Raw genomic sequence first — 12,111 nt, 5'->3', positions numbered from 1 at the left:
CTGACAAAATGATACTGAGACATGTATATGAAAAACCCTTCACAGTCAGATTTCCTGAAAGGAGTGAATGGGAAGACGGGTTTCAGCCTGACAGAGAAGGGGGACTGATCTGGTATACAGATGGTTCCAAGAAACATAGAGGCACTGGAGTTGGTGTGTACTGCCATGGTACGAGGCGGAAACTTAGTTTCAGCCTTGGGCGGTACACGACAGTATTCCAGGCAGAAGTATATGCCATTAAAGCATGTATTATGGAGAATTTAGATAGGAATTATAGAACTAGGAACATCTACATTCTGACAGCCAAGCAGCACTCAAAGCACTTGACAACCACCAGATCAATTCAAAATTGGTCTGGGATTGCCACCAAACACTCATGGAACTGGCCAAACATAACAGGGTACAACTGACATGGGTGCCGGGGCATGAGGGTATTGCTGGAAATGAAGCAGCAGACCAATTACCTAAAATTGGAGCTGAACATCCATTCATAGGACCTGAACCAGCCTGTGGCATCTCTCTAGAAGTTGCCAAACAGGCAATCAGGGACTGGACTAACATAAAACATAAGAAATACTGGGAATCCTTAACTGGACTCAGGCAAGCTAAGGGACTCATACGAGGACCTTCTGATAAAAGAGTGAAGGAACTGTTGAAGCTCAACAGGAACCAGCTATGATGGGTGGTAGGACTACTTACAGGACACTGTCACCTCAAAGGACACCTGTTCAAACTGGGACTAAGTGATAGTCCCACTTGTGAGAGGTGTCAGATAGAAAATGAAACAGCCACACATGTCCTGTGTGAATGCGAGGCTTTAGCTTCTTTAAGACTATGTCACTTTGGTCAGTACTTTATGGAACCAAGTGACTATTTCGACGCCCCCACATCCAAAATCCTGCGCTTCATCCGAAGCATGGGGTTGCTGAGGGAATAATTAAAAAGGGGAAGCACAACGGACCACTGAGGTCTAAGTGCAAGGGCCGAGTAGGCCTACCCCTTCAGTCATACATACAACTCTATTTCAACAAAACGCCATACTGATTACAGAGAAAAAGATAATAGAAAAATATCATATTTTATAAAAACTGCCAGAACTTACCCCACTCTGCCTTCAAACATGCCTAGCAGCACGTAAGTAAGTTCTATGATACATTCTGAAGATCTGGAGTGATAAATACAATGCATACTTACAGCACAACACAGCACCACTTTTACACTACACAACGGCATGAGGATTTGCCTCACTCCATGTTCATACCTGCTGCATGCTGCCATGATCACTACGGTAACGCATAGTTGGTTAAGAACAGCTCACCCATCTTCATATCCACTGGGGCCAAAATCTACTTCACACTCTCTTCATGTTTCCTTTTTTATTGCATTGGTTATGTCCATATGCAAAATACATAAATGTAGCAAAAAATTCTCGTAACATTTGGGAAGTGCACTACACAGTGTTAAATAGGGCTGTGGCATGCTGTAACTGTGCAGTAAATTAAGTGCTTTGCAACTTCTGAATGTGTTGCAAAACTTGTTCATGTGCTACAAGACATACTTGAAGGAAAAACAGAGACAATTTTAGCAGTTACAAAATCTGGTATGTTCATATCACCTTTTTACAGCCATCAGTAAAGAAGTTCTGTTTAAATAGACACAGTGTCACTGGCATGGACATCCCTGTGCTGCTCCCTCTATGATTATGCAATGAACTACCGCTACACTGTTGCAGGTAGCACACTTCTATCTCTACTGCACATACTGTATATTTGTCACAGAAAAGATATCTGAATTGATCTGATGAAACTCACTTCTGCAGATATTAAGATTTAACTTGAGTGGTAAGAACTAAGCAAGCTTAGTACTGAAAATATGCTTCATTTGAGCCGATCATTACCACAAATCTAATATATATAAATGCCAGTATAATGACAATCAATCATTTCAAAACAGGTGTAGAGCCAGTACTTGAAACATCACATATACTTACAATGGAAGTTCTGTTTGCACAACTACAGTGTATAATGGTCTATTATATATTTATTTCTTAGTAGCTACGTGTTTCAGCCATGGAGGCCACCTTCAGGTAATTGGTACATTCATTATTATTTGCTATGATCTGTACAATGGCCAGTATATATATGTTGAGTTATGTTAAAATGTGCTGTCTTGGTTAGTTAAAATGGAGTATGAGCCATAGGCGTTGCATGGGCTTGGATATATGAACTAGTAGAGGGGATGTGTTAGGTGACAGCAATGTAAAGTAGAGGATACAAATTATGTCATACAGTATTTAAAAATTCTATGCAAAGTTGCTGAAAGTCTGAAGGCTGAGTGTTGTACCTGTTATGGATTTGTAGTGTTGAACTACATAAGCTGGACATGCAGACACTGTTTTTAGCTAGTACATGGATGTGATCATTACATATAGTATTGTGACAAGTTGTTTCTCATTGTTATATTTTAGCGTCCTGTTACACTGATTCATGTCCATGGTTTATGCTGACCATCTTACAGTGTACACACTTTTTCACCTTATTCTTCACTTCCACACTACATGTTTCAGCACTAATGTGCCATCTTCAGGTGTCTTTATGCACGTTAAACTATTGTACTGCATGCCACAATGTCTCCATTCTAAAATGACTAAGATCTCTGTTTGTCATATAGGACGATGAATTCCAAATAATAAAACTTTTCAGGATTCTTCCTACGTCGCACTCAAACACGCGAATTACGTCAATCCTCTTTTATGTGAGCATTCCTCCTACATATATTTCTGTATCGTGTTCTGTGTTGTGTTTTGCTCCTGTTACTGCATGTGTTGTACTGCTGGATCTGTGTGTGTGTGTGTGTGTGTGTGTGTGTGCTGTCTTCGTTTTGGTTGTGTTTCTCATGTATATGCATGAATCCTATCCCATATCACAACTCTTTGGTCTTGGTAGTATTGGTATATACCCTATGCACCAAGGGTCTGAAGATGTTTTATATCACACATTTTTACCATTATACTTTACATCGATAATGAAACAACAAAAAACCATCAAGTATAAGTCTTATTGCACATACAGCAAAGAAACTTAAAAGAAGAATTGAAAGGAGAGGATCAGTTTGGATTTAGAAGAGGAAAAGGAACCAGGGATGCAATTGGGATGATGAGAATTATAGCAGAATGAACTTTGGAGATAGATGAAGAACTGTGTGCTTGCTTTATACTCTGGCAGAAGGCATTTGACCGTGTAAATTGGTACAAATTAATGCAGATCCTAAAGGAAACAGGTATCAATTGGCGGGAAAGAAGATTGATTAGTAAACTGTACATGGATCAGAAAGTTAGAGTGTGACGGGGCAGAGGGGAGAGAAGAAGTGTGAAGATTGGAAAAGGAGTTTGACAAGGATGCTTTTATCACCAATTTTGTTCAACTTGTACAGCGAATGCCTTACCAAGGAAGCTCTGGGTGGGCTTGGAGACTTCAAATTATGAGGGAAAATTATTCAAACTGTGAAATAGGCAGATGACCTTGTTTTAATGGCTAAGGAAGAAACTGTGCTNTTCGAAATGTGGTGTTGGAGAAGGATGGAGAAGATCAGTTGGACCGATTATGTGAGAAATGAAGAAGTGTTAATTAGAGTCAGTGAGCAGAGGAATATCCTACACGAAATAAGAAAACGGAGGGCTACTTGGATTGGTCATGTTTTATGCGGAAACTGCCTTCTGAAAGAAGTTATTGAAGGAAAGATAGAGGGGCGGATAGAAGTGACAAGAAGACGAGGAAGAAGACATAAGAAGATGCTGGATGACCTTGGGGACAGAAGAGGATACTGTCATTTGAAGGAGAAAGCTCTATCTAGATCGCATTAAGTGGAGGAATTGTTTTGGAAGAGACTGTGGACCTGTCGTCTGACAGATTACTGATGAATGAATGAATAATATGTAGGTATTAGAAACTTCTTTTCTTGCAGTGAGGTGAGACTGAGTGCACTTGGCATATCGGCCACTGCCTGGCCTATTGTAGCAGCCATGGATGATTATAGATGATGAGTGTGAAGCAGTCAGTGGCATGAGAATTGGCAAGAAAAACTGAAGTACTTGGAGAAAACCTGATCCAGTGTCACTTTGTCCATCACAAATCTTGAATGACCTAATTCTGAGTGGGGGGGGCAGAGGCTTTGGAATGGCTAACAAACATGATTCATGAGAACATCTGCACAAGAAATGTAAAATTGTATTACATGAAACACAACATTTTTTACTCACTGCTTTAAATATGACCATTCATTTTAGACACATCCTGAGCTCACTGAGCTCTTTGATTGCCTTAATCAGAGTAAGTGATTCTATAGTAACAATTTTTTTACCAAGTGAATGGAGAAGTTCATGGAGGTAGGCCTAGGCCAACTGGGGCTGTAGTGCCAAATTATTATTATTGTTATAAGTTAGTTTATAAATTTCAAGCAATTTATTTTTTGTGACCCACGATGTTTCTAAAATGAGTGATTAAATTGATATGTACTGATTCCACTACTGCAACAATCCTTGAGAGAATCATAAGGAATATTCTACTTCAACGTACATAAATTATGTCATACCAAGAGTACTGATGATTTATCTAATGTTATATTTTAGCGTCCTGTTGCACTGATTTATGTCCATGATTTATTCTGACCGTCTTACAGTGCATACATTTATTCACCTTACTCTTCTCTCTTGCACTACATGTTTCAGCACTAAAGTGCCATCTTCAGGTGCTTTTCAATGTACGTTGAACTACTTAATTGCATGCCCTGTTTTCTTTATACTAAATAACTAAAATATATATTCGTCAGATATATTGATAAATTTTAAATATTAAAAATATTAAAACTGTTCAGGATTTGTTATCCTTATGTCGTATCTCAATACGCGAGTCACACCTATCTTCTTCTATCAGAGTATTCTTCCTACTTTCATGTGTGTATCTGTAACGTGAAATTGTTATTCATTAATACCACGTTCTGAATTTTATTTGTTACGTGTGGTATTATAATGTTTAATACTCACTGTGCTTTGTGTTGTGTCTTGCTCCTGCAACTGTGTGTGTTATACTGCTAGGCCTGCTGGGTATGTGTGTGTGCTGTCTTCGTTTTGATTGAGTTATGATGTTGTGGGGGTAGGTGGTGGGGTGTTGTTATGTTGTTCTGTGTAGATACTGTGTAATTCTGGTATATTGGGTTATATATTTCTACATTTATACTGTTCATATGTGTGTTTTTCTTTGTCATTCTGTATATATGATAGTTCTCCAATGTGTTCAAGTATTGCCCCTTCCTACCTGTTGCTATGATATCCATAGTGTTTTCTATAGTACCATATGCATGTCCTGTGTTTAATTTGTGTTCTGAGTATCCTGTACTGCTGTTATTGTGTCTTATGTCATGTATGTGTTCTTTATATCTGGTATCAAATTTCCACCCGGTTTGTCCTATATATTCCTTGGGGAAATCTAGGCATTTCATACTATATATGCTGCTATTGTTATATTTATTTATTCGTGGTCTTGATTTTAATATATGTTGTAAATTGTTCTTAGTTCTAAATGCTATTTTTAATTGTGTGTCTCAAAATAATTTTGTGATATTTCTTGTTTCTTTTCCTATATATGTGAATGTTGCCCATTTTGTTTGTTTTTTGTTCTTCTGAATTCTCTGTAATGTTCTGCTTTTTTGCAATGTTTTGTTTTCTGTTATTTGTAGTTAGTTTTGTAATTATATCTGTGTTGTACTTGTTATTTATGAGAATGTTGTTTATAGTTTCTATCTCATTATCTTTTGCTACTCTGGTGATGGGGTAGTTATTTACTCGATCTATGAGGTATTTAATACCAGATATCTTGTGTTCTTGTGGGTGACATGAGTCACTTGGTATTATTATGTCCGTTGCAGTGTTTTCGGTGGATTGAGAATTGTAACTTTTCCATTTATCTATATATTCCTATATCTAAGAAATTTATAGATCTATGGTTCTCTTTCGCTATTGCGAAATTTATCGTTGGCCGCAGTTTATTAAATTCCACAATCATGTTGTCAATATTTGTTTTGTTTATATCATACAATATTAGTATGTTGTCAACATTATCTGAAACATCCAATTATTTTCTGATTTTTTAATATGTTGTATATTTGTGTGTGCTCCACGTTCTGGATGTATATTTCTGCTAATATTGCAGTTGTTGAAGCTCCCATAGCTAAACCATCTCTTTGTTTGTAATATTTTTGTTCATACTGAAAATAATTTTCGTTTAGTATAGTAGTCAATATGCACATAATTTCTCTGTGTATTTATGTCTGTATTATGATTGTGTTGTAGCATGTTTTTAGTTATGTTCATTATATCTTTCTTAGGTATGTTTGTATACATGTTCTCTATATCAAATGAACATAATCTTATGTTTTCATTCATTATAATGGTGTTTAGGTCATTCATTAATTGTATGGAGTTATGTATATTATATGTGTTTGGCAATTGTAAGTATTCTTGTAGTGTTTTGGATAATAGTATTGCTATTTGGTATGCTGGGGCATTTCTCCAATTGATTATAATCAATTGGAGAAATGCCCCAGCATACCAAATAGCAATACAATAGCAATAGCTGAAACATGTAGTGCAAGAGAGAAGAGTAAGGTGAATACATTTATGCACTGTAAGACGGTCAGAATAAATCATGGAAATGATTTATCTGTTCATTTTGCACCTCACCTTGTTCTGAGGAGAGACTCCTTCAGCGTGTTTCTGTTCAGACATGAGCAGTAAATGGTTCTCCAAATCAGCAACTTGTGAATGTAGCATCTGAATCTGGTTTTCCTTTGCTTGTTGTTCTTGTGCATGAAGCTGAATAAGTTCAGATGTCATCTGTGTAAATTCAGCATTACTACCTTTCCCAGACTCATTCAGAGAAGAAAACTGCACCCATCCCTTTTCAAGCTGCTGAATTCTTAGCAGAGCAGCAGCGAAATCATTCTGCATTTTGAGTACCATCTTCTCTTTCTCTTCATACTGCTGAGTCAAGTTGGCATGCTGGCATTTCATCTCTTCAAGTTTTTTCATCTCCTGATCCAGCACGCCAGTCAGTCGCTGTATTTCATTGTGGTACTGAACACTTTCTTGATGCTTCACTTGCACAGTTGTTATTAACTCTGTCCTCTCTTTATTAAGTCTGGTGAGCTGTTCTGAGACTGCCTCTCTGAATTTTATAAACTCTTCATTTACAGAATGGATGTCATGAAGATGTTGGAAGCTTTCTAATTTTTTATTCAGAGCATCAATTTCTGCATCCTTATCCTTTATTATCGTAGAGAGATTTGCTATAGTCTCCTTGGCCATTTCTATTGCGTCATTGCTTTCAAATTGATATTTTTCCTCACATTCGGGTGAATGTGATTTCTGTTCTGAAATCATTTGCAAAAACAGACTGTTTTCTGTTTTATCATTTTCACATGTCTTCTCACCAAGATCATCCACAATTTTCTGTTGCTCTCTCTGTAAACTTTGTAGCTGTTCTTCCACTGCCTTCAACACTTCGTGACTGTCTAACGTTTCACATTCCTCATGGCCTTCCCTTTCCTCTTTCTGTGTAGAGACTTCAGATTTCAGAAGTTTGGATGCTGAGTCCATTTTCTTGTAATCATCCCGGAGCTGCAATTTTGCCAATACAGCTTCATTAAGTTCTTGTTCAACAGCTGCTAACTTCTGTCTCAACTCTTTCAATTCTAGTTCCAGGGTCTCTTGATTTCGAAGCTTTCCTTCCATAGCCAGCAGCCTCTTACATTCTGCCTCTAATTCACACTTTGATAATGCAACTTCACTCAACTCCTGCTGGAGACTAAAGCTCAACTCTTTTTGCCTGACAAAATCCTTTTCCAGATTCTTGAACTTCTCTTCAATGGTATGCATCATTTGAATTTTTCTTTCTCGTTCAGCGTTATCATGCAATGCATCATTAAGTTGCTGCTCTACACTGTCTGCTCTCTCTTTTGCATCTTTCTCCATATCTTCAAGATCACAAAGTTGGTTTCTCATGTATGAACACTGCTTCTCCAATGACAATTTATCACTAAGTAACTGATTAGAATTCTGCTCAATTCCTTCTGACAACTTTTTCAACTGTTCTACTTCCCTCTCTAGATGTTCCTGATTTTGTACTCTTGTCTCGATCAAATACAGCCTTTTGCATTCCTGTTCCAGTTCATCTCGCACTCGCAGTGCCTCATTTAACTGTCTTTCTGATGCCTTGGCCATTTCCTTCCATCTTTCAACTTCCATACCAGTGGCCTGAAGGCTCCTCTCTTTACATTCCATCTCTGCTCTAGCCAAATAGAGTCTTTCTACTTCTTGTTCTAATTCCAGATTCACTTTTTTCAAGTTCTCCATTTCTATGTCTTTGTTATGAAGATCAGATAAAATTCCTTCATATTCACACTCTGCATTAGACTTGTCACTTACAACATGCATGAGATTTTGTTCTATCAATGATTTTTCTTCTTTCAATTTTGAAATTTCTTTCAATCTTAGATTGAATTCTTCCTGGATATGACCCAATTCCTTCTGCATCAATGATTTAGTATTCAGTACTTCATTTAGCTGAGCTTCTGTATCATTCAATTTACATTTCAAAGCCTCCAGGTCCTCTTTACAATTTTTCAGTTGTTGGTTTAAGTCCTTCGAATGGTGCTCATATTCTGATATCTTCAGTGCTGCCTGTTCAAGCTGTCTTGTTTTACCTCTTAACTGCTCTTCTACATGTCGTGTCTCAGAAAGTTGCTGCTGCAAGCTTGCAACTTCTGTCTGCAAATTTCCCATGGCCTTCAAACCTTCAATCTGCTTCTGCAGTTCTTCTACCTCATCTTTTAATTTAGATCTGTCCATATTGGAGAGCTCCAACTGGTCTTGTGTATAGGTTACTGTATTCATCAAAGCCTCCTTTTGATTCTGCAACTCCTCCTGTTGAAGCAGCCTTTCCTGAAGCTCTGCAATCTCCTCCTGCAACTCTTCTAGTATCTTCTCACTTGAGGACACTTGATCCTTATTCATGGCCTCCAACTTCTGCAGCTCCCCACGTAACCCTTCTACCTCCTCCTCCAGGGAGCATTTTACTGCTAAAGCCTCTTTTAACTGTCCACCTGCACTAGTCGCTGCCTCCTGCCACCTGTTCGATTCTGTCTCCAAATTCTCTTGGTTCCGCAGCATTGCATTTGCTGTCTGCAGTTTCTTGACAAGTGTCTCCACTTCTTCTCTTAGTCCCTTTGCATCAACCTCTAGGTTCAATCTTGCCTCTCTTAGCACTTCTATCTCATTCTCCAACATCATGATTTTCTGCTCCATTGCTTCTGTCTCATTATTTTCAGGGATGGGAGCTAATCCCTCCCCGCCACCATTCTTACTAACCATCAGCTCTTCTATAAGTGTTTCAATATTTCCCTTCAGGATCCTGCACTCAGAGTCAAGTTCATGGGCTGCCTTGTTGCGATCCTCATACATATGTTTTGTGTCTTGCAGTTCCTTCACAAGCTCTGCAACTTTACGTTCAAGTGTGTCTCTTTGCCATTTACATTCTACACACATTCTGACTAGAGCTTCTACCATCCCCATTGGCATAATGTCATCTTTACTATTACTGTTAACACTAAAATAGTCTTTTGGGATTTCAAATGTTATAAGCTTCAAAATTTTCTCCTGAAATTCTATCTCCAAATTCCTTCTGCATTTTGCATATACTTCATCACTGTTCTCAATGTCATTGCATGGTTCTGTCTGCACTTCTCTGCACATGCAAGCAGGACTGAAACAGTCTGTTCCAGCATCAATCTTTTCAAAGCTCTCACTTCGTAATGTATATCTGTACTTCTCAAAACCAGATATTTGCTTCATGGTTTCTAATTCAGACTGCAATGTTTTATTCTGCTTCAAAAGTGACTGCTTTACTTTGAGCAACTGATCTGGAAAATATAAGCACAAAGAGCAAGGGGTCACAATACATGGGAATAAAATTACAATGATTTTGGACATATGCCTGCCTCCTAGAAGGATAAATATGCACCCTAAATATAATCACATTTCATCTTTCATTTCTGGCCACTCTCATCATCATCATCACCTGGATAAGCGAGCATTTCTAATATGCCAAAACTTCATAAATTTACCTCTCATTCTTTTCCTGTGAGCAAATCAATGATTTTCATGGCAATGCACTGGATTCCAGAAAATGGAGGTATATGAAAATCATTTTCGTACATGGATATTCATAAAAGGGAGCAGATACCTACCTGGATAAAACTATATTAAATGTAACACAACAGAATGTAAATATTTAATAATATATGTACATTTCTCACAATTACTGGGTTTTTGGACTCTGTCCCTCGTCTGGTATTCTAAAAACCAGAGAACACAATGTCTTGGAAAATGGATCTCTTTCTGCTCTCAAGTGAGAAAGTGCTAACCTCAATTACTGGCCCAGATCCACTTTCTAAACGACTGGGTTCTGTAGTTTTTAGAACACAGATGATGGACAAAGTCCAAAAACCAGTAATTCTGTGTGCTATATGCTGTCATCAGGACTATTTAGAATCCACTTACACATATTTCATTCAGATAAAGTACAATTAATTTGTAACTGTAAGCCAAAGCTTTTACATACAAAGCTGAAGTCAAATTATCCTTTTAAAATATCCCTGAGATTTATTACTCTAGAGCAGGCATGTCCAACACATCAATTGCTGCACGGTTTTTGGTCTATCTCATAGGCCTATAAGGAAATTATATGAGAAAAGCATGTGAATTTTGAAGGGAAAATACGTATTAGTCATTCCTATATATTTCTGTTCTTATGTAGCTTATATGAAAATTGCTTTATACTTGTGTTAAGTGAACTGTGGGGAAGTCTTTGCTCTACCCTTATCACGTGAACTCTTATTTCATCACTCGTCATCAGCCATGTGTTCTGATGCAAGAGTGATCGACAGAACATGTGATTCACTTTGTTCCTGCCCTCCAGTCAACTGTGAATCCTTGTACGTTGAAATAACAAGTGAGACGTATTATTATATTAGCTGTTAGTGGAGATTTGTCGCTTTGCTGTGCATTAAACAAATCTTAAAGAGTTTGGGGATGAGCTCAGTGTAATCAAAGGGACAGCAAGTGCTCTGCCCATGTTATTTTATTAATTTCGAAAGCGTCTGTGTGCGTGTGTCCGATAAAACAGTTTAATCAATAAAGTGGAAAATGCAACGCCTCAGTATCCTTCCCCAAAAAAGGTAATCTGGAATGTCATTATAATGCTCTCCACGGCAATAAGTATTATGCTGATTTTCCACCCAGAAGTGAAATTCGTAAACTTAAGCTCAAAGAACTTAGAGTTAATTTTACCGACCACACAACACATTTTTATTTACTGTCACACTACATGTTTCGACCTCAAGAGGTCATCCTCAGGTGTATGAACACAATTGCACAATCACACGCAATCACCTGAGGATGACCTCTTGAGGTCGAAACATGTAGTGTGATAGTAAATAAAAACGTGTTGTGTGGTTGGTAAAATTAACTCTAATATTCATTTAATACACAACAGGATGCAAGGAACAATTAAATTCAAAGAACTTAAATCAAAATTAGCTGCTCAACAACAGTTGATGGCAAAACCAAGGTCACTTTCTAACAATGCAACCAAATCATTCTTCAAGGTCAGCAATCTGATCATTAGAAAATGCAAACCTTTCACTGAAGGGGAATTTGTAAAAGAGCGTTTTCTTGAAATAGGTGATAATCTTTTGAAGGATTTAAAAATAAGAGAGAGATCACAGCTACTATTCAAGATCTTCAATTATCAAGAAACGCCACTGTTCTGCGAATAGAAATTGTGTGTGGAAACATAACTGAACAGTTGTTGACAGATGTTTTCAATTATGTTGCTGTCTCCCTCCAACTGGATGAATCTACAGACATCAGAGACACAGCCCAGTTACTAGTTGCTTTTACAACAAACATCATATGTCATGTTATTTTTACCAATATTTTTGCTTAAAGCAAGATACGACGATAGGAGGGGCTGGTAGATCACTGGCAGTTTTTGACAC

General features: G+C 37.7%; 1 protein-coding gene across 5 annotated transcripts in view; it reads right to left on the bottom strand.

Annotated features, from left to right (window-relative positions):
* Positions 1-12,111, bottom strand: part of LOC111875362 (thyroid receptor-interacting protein 11) — a 264,752-nt gene that overhangs the window by 78,498 nt on the left and 174,143 nt on the right. For all 5 annotated transcript variants that reach the window (XM_033755822.1, XM_033755825.1, XM_023871565.2 and 2 more), the window contains one exon: positions 6,737-9,972. In XM_033755822.1, coding sequence (XP_033611713.1) covers positions 6,737-9,972 — 3,236 coding nt within the window. The remainder of the gene's footprint in view (positions 1-6,736; positions 9,973-12,111) is intronic.

Source organism: Cryptotermes secundus, unplaced genomic scaffold (assembly GCF_002891405.2).
Source record: "Cryptotermes secundus unplaced genomic scaffold, Csec_1.0 scaffold589, whole genome shotgun sequence".
Lineage (NCBI taxonomy): Eukaryota > Metazoa > Arthropoda > Insecta > Blattodea > Kalotermitidae > Cryptotermes > Cryptotermes secundus.
Note: the sequence above shows the minus strand (reverse complement) of the source record. Positions and strands in the feature narration are given on the sequence as shown.